General features: G+C 44.5%; 1 protein-coding gene across 1 annotated transcript in view; it reads left to right on the top strand.

Moving 5' to 3' along the window:
- The window catches only part of ACTR1B (actin related protein 1B), a 60,916-nt gene extending 46,271 nt beyond the window's left edge, over positions 1 to 14,645 (top strand). The window contains exons 5-11 of the mRNA XM_086943358.1: positions 156 to 280; positions 383 to 599; positions 790 to 882; positions 975 to 1,149; positions 2,352 to 2,413; positions 10,248 to 10,288; positions 10,687 to 14,645. Coding sequence (XP_086799484.1) covers positions 156 to 280; positions 383 to 599; positions 790 to 882; positions 975 to 1,149; positions 2,352 to 2,413; positions 10,248 to 10,288; positions 10,687 to 10,789 — 816 coding nt within the window. The 3' untranslated portion in view covers positions 10,790 to 14,645. The remainder of the gene's footprint in view (positions 1 to 155; positions 281 to 382; positions 600 to 789; positions 883 to 974; positions 1,150 to 2,351; positions 2,414 to 10,247; positions 10,289 to 10,686) is intronic.
- The last annotated feature ends 816 nt before the right edge of the window (positions 14,646 to 15,461 follow it).

Here is a 15,461-nt window from a genome sequence, read left to right as displayed (position 1 = left end):
GTTTGACCTGTAACAATGCAAAAATGATCACTTAAATTCTTGAAACATGGTACAATGTTGCATGTAAAAAATACTTTGCTTCCAAATATGGCCTGTTAGATTATTATCTTTCCTAACCACCGAGCTACTTCATTAAGCATCCTCTCTTCCTCCAGCATCCTGTTCTGTTGACGGAAGCTCCTCTCAACCCAAGCAAGAACCGTGAGCGGGCAGCTGAGGTTTTCTTTGAGACTTTCAATGTGCCAGCTTTGTTCATCTCTATGCAGGCCGTACTCAGTCTGTAAGTTCTGCCTTGGGAGTCTGGGAGAATGCAGTCCGGCATTTGCTCTTATCTGCGCCTTTGTTGTAATGGGTATAACTCCACTTGTTCTCTCTGTTGCAGCTATGCCACAGGCCGCACCACAGGTGTGGTGTTGGATGCAGGAGATGGTGTGACACATGCTGTGCCGATCTACGAGGGATTTGCCATGCCGCACTCCATTATGAGGGTGGATGTAGCTGGTCGGGATGTGTCCAAATATCTGCGGCTACTTTTGCGAAAGGAGGGCTATGACTTCCACACCTCAGCAGAGTTTGAAGTGGTGAAGACCATAAAGGAGGTGAATAACTACTAGCATCTTCACAGAAGTACTTAAAGGTGTTTAGACGGCTGTATGTTGGCTTAAAATGATCTTTGACATAGATAAGAAATCTTGTAAAAGGTTAGGGTGTTGTGGGACTGGAGAGAAAAAGAAATGCCAACTGCTTTTGTTTTCCTACTCACAAGTCTTTTTCTTTGTTTCGGCCCAGAGAGCTTGTTATCTATCCATCAACCCTCAGAAAGATGAGAGCCTGGAGGCAGAAAAGGTGCAGTACACGCTGCCAGATGGAAGCACATTGGATGTGAGTATTCCAGAGCTCGAGTAACTTCTTGGCCAGAGTCACCTGCTACCCTTGAGTACCAGTCATGATATTCACCCTGTGTGCTCCAATAGGTTGGGCCAGCCCGTTTCCGGGCGCCCGAGCTGCTCTTCCGACCAGATCTTATTGGGGACGAGAGTGAAGGAATCCATGAGGTGCTGGCATTTGCCATCCAGAAGTCTGACATGGACCTAAGACGCACCCTTTTTTCCAACATCGTTCTGTCGGGTGGTTCTACACTGTTTAAAGGTATAGTAAACTGGAAATCAGTTTTCCAATGATTCTTCGTTCAGTCCCATTTTATTTCCTATAAAGTGAACCTCTTAGATTGTAACTTAGCTGTGTGTTCATTTTTGTTCCATGAGGTGCCATTTGCTTGCCGTGCATGATATATTCATATGTTATGATGATTCAATTTCTGAAAAAGCTTCCCTTTGGCTCGCTTATAAAACCCCATAAAAGACACTGGATGGATTAATGAATCGAGATGTATAGAGTTAGGGCAAAACCCGAAAAGGTTCCTGCGCTGTTTCCTATGCACACTGAGCCAGTGTTGTGCATCTTAATACTCCTAAAAAGCCCCGAAGTTGGAAGACCTGCCAAGAATTCTGAGATATTGGTATCACTGTGCAGGCATGAATATCAATTATGCAACACAATTTAGGTATAACTCCGAAGTTCAATGACATTGGGTGTCAAAACACTCCACATTACCTTGGAATGGAAAGACATAGAATCTAGCCTTATAGCAGTGAAAGTTGCAGAGGAAAGAAAAATGCATTACTTTAGTATTTGCTGGAGCTTCAGGAAATGTCAGATTGACTTATGATGCCACCCGACATTCTTGAAATTCAGCAGTGGAAGAGAAAAGAGCTTATAACTTGTCCGCCCCTTGGGCTTATAATATGGAGAAGGGATTGATATGTGCCTTTAAAGTAGGACATTACATTCTTTGGAGGGTTTCAGTGGCATTGCAGGGACAACCTGGCCTTGGATAATAGCCTGTGGTTCTAATTTACACACCCAGATCCTTGTATAATTTTACTACCCTTTCTGTTACATCACAGCCTAGGTTTTATAGGGCACAGATCTGCCTGTACAGCAGCAAAATCCCTCATGCCATCCGTCATCCCATCTTTTTCTATGGAACCACGCAATACTTTAGAAAAACGCTGGAAACGTTCAAAATGTCTAAACAGGCGATCAGTCTACCTTTACAAAAATCTTGACAAATGGAATAGAAGTTAAAATCTGAGGACTTGTTTTAACAAAGTAGTGTGTGTTTCTGGGCATAACGGGACTACATAGTTTTTCTGCTCCCTTAAATCATCACAAACCTGCTGGAGGGTTCATCTTGTGTTAGTTTGAGGCACCTGTAGATGATAACTTAATTGTGATAGCTTACATGTCCTTGATATGAATACTAAAACTCATTGGCTCCTTCTTTTCAGGTTTTGGCGATCGCTTACTCAGCGAAGTAAAGAAACTTGCCCCAAAAGATGTCAAAATAAAGGTATGATAATTTGTAATTGTGCAGCACAAACCAAAATCAGATCTGGGAATGCTTAATAACATCCTGTGACGCACAGATATTTTGCCATTTTTACGTCTGAGTTTTGACAGCACAGCTGTCAGAGTGAAGTAACCTATAGCTTAGAATATACATAGAATAGATTTTGGGTCTACCTGTTTCAGCCATTGTCTGTCTGACTAGCCACTTATAGGCACTGGGTTAGCTCTTTTGTATTCCTCAACATGGCATGCTGATATCTTTGCACCAATTATAATTTTTGTAGGAGACTATCGCTTAAATATAATGCCATCAATAAAACAAACAAACCAGGCATACGATAAACATGAATGGAATATTACTGTAGAATGGACAAAGTTTCCCTAGATGTAACTATTAGCCTAGAAAGACGGATAGTTCTTCATCTTTATTCAGTCCCATCTGAGATAAGGTACCAATCTTAATTATAATTTTGGACTCCAGGCTTCTGAGTTCTCTTACTCTGTTGCCTCCTCTTTCTGACACTGGACTTCTATCTAAAGCACAGAATCGCAGAAGGCTACTTTTCTTATTATGAAACTCCTTAAAATGCCTGGCAACAGGATATTGCCTATGTTCATTGGCAATAGCCCTCATGTTTTTTTGTTTAACATCTTTTTTATTGAGAGTTTTATTCTCCATGGTACAACATTCTGCATGTGCAAATTAGATGGTACATCATATACATACAGGCAGTCAAATAATATGGATACATTATGTAGCAGCAAGTCCATTATATTAAACCCATGTCAAGCAAGAGCTATCACATCGTACAACGGTGTTATCCTGTTAGGAATCTGGTGCGGGGTGTAGTAGGGTGGTTAACGCTGGGTGCCTGCCTGAGTGGGTTTCCGCGGTGGTATGGGTTGGTATATAGGCTCCCACTGCACACTGGTGTCCCGCATTGCTTAATGCCCATGTGTGTACTCCCAACGTTTAATCTCCTACTCTTCTGAGCCAAAGAGTGAACATGTAACTGTGAACTAAGAACGGGGATGGGAGGGGGTGAGAGGGAATCCGGGGCGCTTGCTGGAAAAAAGGATATGGCGTGATTGGGATTTGTTATGTGGTAGGTGCCAGTATGTCCATGGCGTGTCTACTGTGTCCAAGTCAGGAGGGGAGGGAGAACTACAATGGGGCCCTGGTGCCCTGCTGTGATCAGGGAGCTAGTCAAGTGGGTTCTTGAGACGTGGTTAGTCTTTCATTGACGCGCAGCGATTGCACCATGGTATTTGGTAATGCCATCGGGGATAGGGATGGTGTTTGGGACTGTACTGGTGAGTCCCTGGGTGAATCGTCTTGTGTTGTCTCTTGCGCAAACTGGAATAAGAGTTGCGCCCACTCCATAGAGCTGGGGTGCTTCCGAATCCCCCCCACCTCTCAATATGGCCTCTTCTGCTGCCCCTCATTTTTTAACCCCTCCAATTCAGGCTGCCTCTGGGGGTCCTGCCGGGGTCCTCCAGTACATGGCTATCCCCCGTTTTGCCAGGAGTAGAGCCAAGGATGCAAAGCCGCACTGCACCTTTTCTGTCTTCTGCCTGCGGAAGATTCCTAGGGCACAGGCCTCCCACTAGGTGATATGCATACGGTGGACCGTCGCCTCCAAAACCCGGTGTATTCTACCCCAATATGGCTGCAGCCCGGGGCAGTCCCAGAACATATGTTTGAAGTTTGCTTCGAGTGTTTGGCATCTGGGGCACACAAAAGGAGTGTCTGGGTAGTATTGATGGAGTTTATGCGGCGTTAAGTAGGCGAGGTGCAGAATGTTGAATTGTATGTTTTTGAATTGTGCGTTCCGCAATACTATCTTTGGGTACTCTAAGGCCTTTTCCCACTCCTTCTCCTTAAGTACCCACCCTATCTCATCTTCCCACTTCTGGCATAGGGCCTGTAGTGGGGCCGTTATTAGCTCCCTTATTGCTTTCCAGTGCCAGGTAACTAAGTGTCTGCCTCTGCCCATACGAAGGATTCTGTGGAGCACTGGGTGCGTCGGTGGATCACCCTCGGTGAGATCCCAACTTTCCTGCGCACTGCCCACTAGCCGTCTGTGCACCAGGAATTGCCCCTGGGAAGATCGTAGCTTTCCCACATTTGGGCATACGTTTTCATTTGCCCGTCCTCAAACAGAGCCCCCATCTCTGTCACCTCCTGCTCTGTCCATACCCGGAGGGCTTCAGATGTGTAATAGTTCTCTTTCTGGGGAATCCCACTAATGGGAGCAATGGGGAGCATAGGGGTATACCCCTTGACTTTCGGTGTATGCTTGGCTTGGTATCCGGCAGCAATAGTCTCTGGATGGCCGGGAGAGTTATCCGACCGTCATTAGTAAATGTCTCCTCTATATGGCATTCTGCCGTCCAATGGGATAGCCACTGGAGTTGAGCCGCCAGAAAATATGCCTCGAAGGATGGGGCTTCCAGACCTCCTGTCTTGTGGGCAAGTAAAGGGTTTTATGGCCACTCTGTCTGCCGCCCTCCCCCCCCCCCCCATATCAATGTCGTGAGTAATGTGTCTAGCTCCTGAAAGAAGGCGCGGGCGGTATCACCGGGAGATTGGCAAAGGCATACAGCAGCCTGGGGACCATTATCATCTTTGCCAAGGCTACACGGCCTATGGGTGCCTGGGGCAGGGTCTTTCAAATGTAAATGTAAATGTGTTGTATTTGTATAGCGCGAACAGTAACCCGTAAGCATCCCGGCGCTTGTACTCCTACCACAAGGGAACCCCTCCTGGCTTTTCCTTATGAGGTGTCCACTCCTGGGCATCCCATGGTGAAACCAGGCATCCCTTGTGTATCGGGGGCCGTTGTGGAGCTTAAGCAAGCTATTGCCAAGAGTTGCATCATGGGGCCCATGCTTAGATTCGGCACTGAGGCGAGAATATCCGGTCCGAGGAATTTAAGCCCGATCCCGCCGAGGCGGGAATCGAACCCTGGTCCCTGGCCAGTGCTCTGCATCAAGGTCTGCCGCTCTAACCATTGAGCCACACTTCTCCACTCAAAAGGCTACTGCCGCACGAAGTCCCGCTAGTTATTTGCGGTGGTTCCCCTCATGGAGGTCTTCAGGTGAGTGGTACAGTCTCACCCCTAGATATCGGGGTGCAGCAGCGCTCCAACCTAGGGCCTGAGGTCTTATTGTGATTTCCGATGGAGCAAGGTGGGGACTGAGTGGAAAGATCGTCAATTTTCCCCAATTCAAATTGAGTCCGGAGACCTCAGCAAAGGTGTGAAGTATTGTCCATATTGGCGTGAGATCGCTCACGACGTCTCGCACATAGATCAGTAGGTCGTCTGCATATAACGATACACAATGGATCGTGCCTGCAATTGGGATACCCAAGGAGTCGCACTCCTACTGTAGGCGAATGGCCATGGGCTCCACCACCAGGGTGAAAAGCAGGGGGGACAAGAAGCACCCCTGCCTCGTGCCCCGTGCCCCATTCCACTGCAAGTGGGGCCGAAATTTACTTTCCTACCTTCACCCTAGTGTGAGGCCCCTATAAAGGAGTTGCGTGTATGCCATTATAGTCGGGCCAACACCTATCTTACGAAGGGTCACAAACAAATAGGGTCACATGAGCGTATCGAAGGCCTTCTCAAGGTCTAAAATAAGGCATGCGGCCTGTGGGAAGTGGTCCCGCGCTCTATCCTGTACATGAGTCTCCGTATGTTCTGTGACACATTGCCCCTGGGAAGAAAGCCATTTTGATTTTGGTGTATCAATTGCGGGAGGACTTGGATGTAGCGGTCCACTAGAATTTTCCCTAAAATTTTACAATCCGCATTGAGCAAAGTTAAAGGCCTATACAAAGACGGGAGTGTGGGGTCTCTGTTCGGTTTGAGAAACGTTACCAGGGTAGATTCTCTGAGCGAGCTGGGAAGTTCGCCTCTCTTCAATGCATCGTCATACATGTGTACGAGTTGTGGTGACAACTGACCTGCAAAGGCAGAATAGTATTCAAGGGGAAAGCCTTCCATTCCTGGTGCTTTACGGCGCGCCAACGCCCTGATCGCGTGAGTATCATCCGAGGAGCTTATCTTTGTGTCTAGCGCCTTACCTTCCGTCGGCGGAATGCCGGGCAAGGGAGTGGAGTGGAGGAATTGTGTTAATGTCAAGTCTGATAACTGTTGCGGGCGCGATAGAGGTCTGTGTAATAGGTCTGTGTAATAGTCGTGAAAGATGCGCAGTATATCTACTTGTGATTCTTTTATAGTACCGGCTGCGTCTTGTAGTGCTGTGATGGGCGGGTTGTCCGTGTCTTGTCTTGCGAGCCAGGCGAAGTGTACCTGCTCTGTTTCCCTCTCTATGTGTTCGGGAAGCATACGCTCTGAAATTGTATTTACGATGGTCGTCAACGGTTTCCGCGTATGTTGTTTTTGCAGTCGCCACCTGCGCAAGGGTGACCTCCCCCGTATCTAGCTTTTTTGTGAGGCCCACTAATTGCATTTTTGCGGTTCTTAGTGACTTCTGTAGCACCTGCCGAACCCCCACTAGGTGTTGGATACAGTGTCCCCTTGCCACAACCTTGAATGCATCCCATTCCACTGATCTGGATGAGGCTGTGTTCGCGTTGAATGCAAAATACTCCTGAATGTGTTCACTGTGTGCATGGCAGAACGCCTGATCAGTGAGGCAGTCTTGGGGCAATTTCCACGTGGGTACCAAGGGATGTGGCGGCCGCCATCTAAGGATCACGGTATGTGCATCATGATCGGACAAAACCCTGCCTAGGTAGGCAATGTGCCGTATTTGGGGGAGCAATCCCGCAGAGCAGAGGAATCTGTCGATTCAAACCCTGAGGTTGTGTGGGACACAGTAAAATGAATATACCTTAATGTTTGGATTCTGTGCTCGCCACGCAAATACCAATGACCACTGGGCAACCAATTTTCTAAAAAGCTCTGTCTGTTTCAGTGCGGGGGAGTGTGCCGGGGGTGAGATCTGTCTAATCCAATGTCAAGGGTGCAATTATATTCTCCCCCAAGTAGCCACAGTACCACAGTGTAGTGTGCTAATACCCCAGTGAAGCGGGCCCAGTACTGCTCTTGTTCCACATTGGGAGCATAAATGCTACCATCAGTATCTCGTTGCCCTCAAGGTTATAAAAAACATACCTCTTGACATTGAAACTTAAAACAGAGTAAATCGTAGTCCATTACATTAAGATTCCGTTTTAGGAATTAGATGAGACAAATAAACACCAACTTTGCAGGACCAATCTTCCAAGCAGGGCAGTCACATACCCATTCCTTCGCAGAATGTTGCCACTGTGTAGCTTTCGTGTCTCTTCCCATCCGACATCAGTTTTCAATCCCCCTTTGGCACCAGGTTTGACCCAAAGTGTCTGGTGGTTGAATGGCTGACAGGTGTCTGTTTTCTTGAGATACAGCTCACTCATGTGCTAGTCTGTCTTTGGCCATCTCTACTCATTCGGTGTGGGTGGGGCCCTGCCAGCCACGATTTATAAATGTTATTCAAGTTTAAAAATAAATGGCAGTAAAGATCTTTAAAAGGCCTAATATTGGGGAGACTTAGGGACTGATCTAGCTCTTGACAGATGGGTTACTCTGTCACAACGGTGTCTGATATCCCGTCTGCCAAACTATAAATCTCATTATATCCTGTGGGATTTATATTTCAACTGGCAGGTTACCTCGTAACAACAGTGACGATTATCCCGTCTGCTGGAATCTAAATCGGGCCCTTGGTCTTGCTGGCCTAGGGCTGCAAACGGTGTTGCTTTCCTGGTGAGCAGCTTCTACAGTAGCACACTTTAAGAGTTTAACTATGAGATCAATCAATCAACTAAATCAGTTTCATATCAGCATATCGACCCACCCATTCAGACAATAGCACATATAAATTGGCCACTTTGGCCAGTAGAAACAATCTGATAACCTTGTTTCAATACTGGCTTACTACAGGGATTTATCATACCTTTGGTTCGGTTTTGAATTTTGGTTCAGCCACGTACCTGTTTAGTGTTGCTGAGATATTGCGTTCTGCCTCGAGTCCATTTGATAATAGGGATATTGTCATACCTTTTGATGGTTTGGTTTTTGATTCACCGACATATGTGTTTAATGTTGCCGAAATATTGAGTTCCGCAAGGAACCCTTTTGATAGGTAATATTGTATAGAGTGGAATAACAGTACTATTGTTATTGTTACTTTAGCTTATATAGCGCCATCTCACCTACAGGTCTCGAGGCGCTTATGACCAAAGGAGCAGCCAGGAAATCTCCCGCAGAAGGAAGAGCAATAGAAAGAGCAATAGATTGTATAGATCCAAAGGCTTCTCTTCTTCTTAGTTTAGAAGTAACAGTGAAAGTCATTGGAGGTGTAGGTGCTTGATGTGCTGTGATTTTCAATGTGATGTAGTAATAAGGTGCAGTTATTAAATTAATGGCATTTAGTCAAGGCTCCTATCCAGTCTTTGCATAGGCTGTCTCGGGTTTGAATAAGGAATGTGCCTTTGGTAGATTGATGCACTGAGCTGCACTTGTTAATACAGTATGCATATCCTATCCTGGAAATAACTTGGGACTTGTGATGGGATTATGTGATGTCCGAAAGAGAGGAGCCTATTGTTACAGGACTCTGAGGGTAGGGGAAGGCAAATATTTTGGCGACTTGATGTAGACAGCAGTGGGGAAGGGGAGAGAGGTCGAGATATTATTTAAGGGAAGGTTGAGTTGGCGCAACAACGGTGGTCTACACTGGTGGAATGTTTAGATGCATTTAAAGTAGAAAGACACCGCTGTCTCGGTTGAATGGAGCTTGATCAAAGGGATGAGTCCCTGGGCGTAATGGTGACTGAGGAGTATAGATGAGAAAAGGGTTTAAGGTAGGGGAGAGCTTTTATAGATAAGATAGACTGTGCATGCAGTCTAAACATTGCATTAATGTTTTTTTTCTTTAATTCTGAGAGGACATTGGGCTTTCAGAAGGTTATGGGTTTGATCAAACAATGTTCATTCAATGTTGCTGTTAGGAAAGTAACCCTATCCAACAGATAGATGCAACTTCAGGGCTATGGTGTACAGAACACACACAGATGGAGGTAGCCATGTCCATCCAGGACTAAGGCCACCTGCAGAGGACCCACTTCCTTCTGTTCCCTTGTACAGTGTCCCTCTGCACTCCACAGCTCCTTATTCTACTGTGAGACATGCACATACAACACTCACATGCCCACCTACGAATTTCCCAAATAGGTAAGCAACCTCCATTATGGTGCACTAGTTGGACCTGTCCTGTTGAGAACTGTTAGGCAATTTGCCCACAAGTTTACAGGTAAAAAGGTTTGTACTCTTGCACTAGAATCCCACTAATCATGCCCTCACCACTCAGAATAGGGGCATGTTTTGGGTACCCCCGTCACCCCCTAACCCTGCTCTCCATTCACATTGTCAGCGAGTCTAACTGAGCTGTTGAACTGCAAATTCAAAATGTGGAGTACCTCTATATGACTCTTAGATTAGCAAGTGAGAAAATAATCAAGCATTCGAAAAAAATTGGGTATGGCAAGATGCTGCCTTTCCAAGCACATGCACTGGACTTTTTGTTCAGGCTGCTTGGTTCAAACTGTCTTACATAAGAAGTTGGTTGCCTGTGTTTCTGTGTCTGTGTGCAATGTATTATTTTAATAAGCGTTTTAAACATAAAAAATAAGGAAAGTACCACACTCTGTCTCCAGGTCAGTGGTGTCCTCCCTGATCTTTGCTATGAAGCTGCTCTGTCAACTGTGCCAGCCCCTTTAACAAATATGTAGTCAGAATTGTTCTTCTTTCTTGCAGATTTCTGCTCCTCAGGAGAGGTTGTACTCCACTTGGATTGGGTAAGCACGTTATTTTTTTCTCGCTTTTTGTTTTTTATTTACTGGCACCTGAGGTGGAGGATCTCTGCATCGCATTGTGCACTCACCTCAGCAGTTGTGATCTTTACCTCTGTTTTGGCACTTTTACTCCCTTATCAATCCCTCTGACTCGTGAACACTGGCTTGGCACTCAAATGATGTGCATACTAACGCTGTTATGAAACCTTTGACTAAAGCACTTACTACCCCTTCAGCAGTGACTCTGGCCTTCTCTGCCTGACCTTCCCCTGCTTTGGTGAATTTGAGCTATTTCTTGCACCCCTGCAGTGTTGCCTGTCACTGTCCTCTCCCAGATCTGAAACATAGCTGCCCTACCTGCTCTTGTGCCCTTAACTCCTTTCTGCTCCTTTTTCCCACAGGGGCTCCATCCTGGCCTCACTGGACACATTTAAGAAGATGTGGGTGTCAAAGAAAGAATATGAAGAAGACGGAGCACGTGCCATCCACCGGAAGACCTTTTAATAGTTAGGCCCTCCACGCTGGAACTTGCCCCTTTCATACTGGGGCTCGCTCCCTTCACTCTGGGACATGCCCACACTGTAGTACTATCCTACAGTTGTTGTTATTGGCAAGCTTAAATGGTAATGACTGGCAGCTGCAAGCACTTACCTTCTAGCTCTCTCCCTTCGTCTTATGTAAGACAGCCCAGACTTTCTGGCATGTCTTAAGCAGTGCCCCAAGTAGATGCTTTCTGCTTCTTAGACAGCACCTACTTATGGAGTATATTTCCTCACTAGTTGCAGTATTCAACCCAGTTGTGCCAATGGCCTGGGGCTCCAGACATACTACAAACTAGTACAGCCAGAGTTTTATTGATTCACTGAGGCAGAATGAGGGAAAGGTGTGGACAAAATCCATATTTATTCTGCACCTGTAGCACAAGATTGCTATTCCTTTTTCCTTTGTGGGCTACTTCACTGACCCCCCTCCCAATATAGAACATCTTTCCCCCTTTTTCATCTTTTAGCGCTGATTTATCTTGTCTCTGTCCCTTTTCATCTGTTACTGCCATCCGATACTTCTCTTATCACATTCTATATCTTGTTTCTGTTAATGCTGTCTCTGTTGCTTCGTCGTAACTTCTTAATGTTACCACCTTTGATTTTCCTCTGTTACCATTGTCTGGCCTTCTTTCTGTTATCGGTTTAATTTTCCATTTAACTTATTTCATCCATCCCCTTGCCCCAATGTTCTAGTTGTATCAGCACATTTTCCTTCCGTTGCCTTCTCTTTTTTACTCTTGCCTATTTCCCTCCCCATCACTTTTGTTACTTCTGTGTCTATTTCTTTGTGTTTATTTGTCTCTTTCTGTTTGCACTTATTACTGCCCCTGACTGTGTCCTAGTACAAGTACCTCTTATGCTTGGCTCCTGCACATTTTCAGTGGGTGCCAATGTTGTGACATCTTGGATAGGGACAAACACTACCTTTTGGAGTTTAAAAACCTAACAGGCCGTCCGGGGTTAGCTGCTCACCCTTTGTTTTACCATTTTCATTCGGCTCCTATCGCTACCATGCAAGGACAAATACTTGTGCAGCATCTTTGTTTTTGCTCCATCAGCCTTATAGGCCAGGTCCTGTTGTGTTTTTTCATGTAGGGTTACTGACCATTGTAATGCCTCTGGCAACGACTTGTGGCGTTGACAGTCCACCAGCTCTTGTCAGTGCTTGTTTCACAGATGGCATTTCCCAGATACATTTACAGTAGCAAATGAGACACTTTTAAAGATACACAGAGACACTGTAGTGAACTCGAATTTGGCATTCAAGAGGCCTGTTGGAGGGCTAATGAGAAGGGCTGACTGCAAGCTATGCCAGTCAGAAAGGTGAGATTGTCCTGGGGTGGGAGGAATTTATCTATAATGAAGAGCTGCTCCAGCCCCTTCAAGCTCATTAGACTTTTGCTAGATCTCAGTAATCATTTTGCTCATGCATTCTAGACATGCCTGGTATCCTCTGACCCTTAATCTTCATTTTCCAACCTACTTTCGTTCTATAGGAAGGATAGCAGTGCTGAACATATTTTTGTGATGGTGATGGGGAGCTGGAAGCTTGGCAACTTGTGCTTCTCTCTACAAGGTCTCTTTTGGTTTCCCAGTATCTCTAAGAACTGAATTTCTGTAGGCAGCTCAACTCTTCCCTGCAACCTTCTGAGAAATTTCTGAGAACCTTGCCTGCCTTGGAGGTTAATATAGAACATTGTTTTATCCTTTCTAGAGGACCTGAGAGACCATGTTTGATTCCCATGCTCATCACAGTACTAGTAAATAGTACTTTGAGGTTTCTGGTGTTAACAGCCTCTTGCAACTGAGCTGTTCCATGTGAAAGACTGATCAATGTGCTTCACATCTCCCTAATCGTATGATTAGTCTTTCGTGGTGAGCCCACAAGATATTCTTCTCAGAGGTGATGTGTTTCATCCTTTTAGCTCTCCTATCACAATCGCAACTAATTCCTAGAGTTTCTAAAAACAGTGTGGCGTTCCCTCTTGGCCCGTCTTTGATAACCACGGATATTTGTAGTGTGGCTGCAAAAGACCCACCGTTAAAATGCTAATGGCAGCATGATGGAGCTCAATATAATTGTGTCTTGGCTTTGCAGAAGAGGTTTTATCCACCCACTCAGCTGACTGGCAATAGAATTTTGAGAGCTGGCCTTAGCTTCCCTCTCCATTCTCACTGTCAGTCTTAAGGGAAAATGTGCAGTCAAGTCTAGCAGAATCCTCCATGCCCCATATGACTTGGAAATTAACACTATTGTCTCCTTGGGAATCTTTTGCTTAGGGGGCCTCCCTTCGGTTGACCACTTAAAAGATTTAAATGCAAAGCCTCTGTGTAGTGGTTGCGCTTGGTACCCTGGTGATTGTCATCTTCATCTTCTGTTCAGAGATGTTCATAGTTATATCTTCTCTTCCATTGAGCCACTGTTGTACAAAGATTGCAGCACATAGGAGGCTCCATCTTTCTTTAGGAAGTCAGTTTGTTTCAGTCAAAGCTGGTTGCCAGATTTCTAGTCACTGACCTGCTGTCGAAGCTATATCTGCTCCTCTAGGAAAGTAAAGAAATTCTCCTTCCTTTTTAAGGAGCACATATTTTGTATGATCTAGGTATTATTTTGCAACAGTTGAAAAAAAATCCCCCCACATACAGATTTCTTTTGTCGTAGTCCCCATCTATGCTGCTGAGTACCTTGTTAACACAACCAAAGACATCTTCTTTTCTGATGGTATTGGGGATGGATGAACAACCACACCTTAAAAGAAATTTGTATAGATGAACAACCACACCTTTAAAGAAATTTGAAGAGGTTCCCAAAATGTCAGAATTTTTTAGAGCAGGCACATAGGCCGCTCCTCATGATTTCTACTACTGCCCATGGCAATTGCAGCTTGGGTACTCTGTTAGGTCAGTCAGTCATTAATTACCAACCTACTGCTTGATTCATATGGTCTCTGCTTGATGATATATTCATACAAGATGGCAATGATGGGACGCTAGTGTAACTCCGAACAAACAGTTATTCTTCGAATAATTCCTATTCCTCTAGTCACCAGTCTCTGCCTCTCAGGTCACTTCTAGCTTAGTTTTTGATGCATAAGATGTAAAGGGGTTACAGTTTCATAAATAGCAACACACAGTTCCTACACATTGATCTCCGGAAGCCTATAGAATAAATGTAGTTGAGTTATTATATCTGTGTAACTATTCATTCGCTCTGTGTAGGCTCTTTTTCTCTCTTTGTGTTAACCCTCACCCCACCTCCCCTCCCGTCAAACAGTATAGCCTTTTTGGAGAGAATTTTCCCCAGATGTAGATAATAGTAATTGTGTGTGATATCTTTTTCTCTAACTAGGTTGATGTGGTCCCGTTTGATCTTTTTGTAAATTGGACGGCATATGGGATAGATGAACTATACTTTGTTTCCCTTTTAACAAGCTCCTGTTGTATTTGTCTTTTTGCAAATGTTTGAAGTTTTAGGGTTCACCACACCATATGCATGACCCATAACTACTACTTTCCCACCATTTTCTCCTTTGCCTCATTGATGCTGCCAAATTCAGACCAAGGAGGGTTATTATTCATCTTGATTTGAAATTTAAAAAAATCACCCCAAATTCATGACAGCGTATTGAAGTACTATAGTGGGGAGTGGGATAGGCATCTCAATCCCAGGGCAGTCCTATATTTAAAACCAGTGACCTACCACAGTACACTAAAAGGAATCCGAACTTCCCCTTTTACTGAAATGTATAATAATTTAAGACGTTTTATTTGTATTTTCTTTTGTAAATTCATTATAATAAATCTAAATTACTGAAGCTGTGTGTGACTGTATCTCTCTAATGACTAATTGGAATATAATTACTTGTACTGCCAAGATGAGGGTAGCAACATAATGGTCACCTTTGATTGGTTTCTAAGGAACATTTTTAAGCCTGGAAATATTATTTAAACTTCTTGAAGTTTAATATATCTTGGTTAAAGTGATGTGGGTAGTTGAATAGCAGGAGGACATTGGCATTAGACACAAATAGACATTTAATATTTAACTTGTTAAACTAGAATACTGCGGGCTCCTTTAAACTTCATGCTGTTGATCCACAGCTTTATATATTGGTGTATTGAAGGCAATACACTCTGATGCTGCTTTGTCTCCCCTTGTTAGTCATTTTTAAGATCGCTATCTTGCTAAAATTACAGTTGCAAAATATTTATGAAAATGTGCATTCCTAATATGAATGGTAAGAGCTCCCCCAGAGACATTTGCGATGCTTTCTAGGGTCCCAGGCATTGTTTGTTGTTTATTTCAGCACCCGAAACCAGTAGTAGGGTAAATATAAGGGAGTGATGGAAGAGGCTCGTTTTAAATCTAGTCTTAGAAGTGTAGGTGGTACTTAAAAAGTTGCAGATTATTCCAACAGCCAAGAGGGTAGAGATTGTTCAATCCTCTGTAGGTTGTACATGATCAATCAGTGGCGTCAATTACTAGATTTGATGCATTTTCTGAATCTAGTCAATATTTTCTTTGAATTACTAGTTTTTAAGGGTCTTGTTTTACAGATTCCTTCAAGTCCTCAGTGTTCAGTTCCCTTTTGAAGTTGTAATGTCTCAGGGCTGGGATCCTTTTGTTTCAA

This window comes from Lissotriton vulgaris, chromosome 11, assembly GCF_964263255.1.
Source record: "Lissotriton vulgaris chromosome 11, aLisVul1.2, whole genome shotgun sequence".
Taxonomy (NCBI): Eukaryota; Metazoa; Chordata; class Amphibia; order Caudata; family Salamandridae; genus Lissotriton; species Lissotriton vulgaris.
The sequence above is the reverse complement of the archived record's forward strand: the minus strand, read 5'-3'. Positions and strand labels throughout refer to the sequence as shown.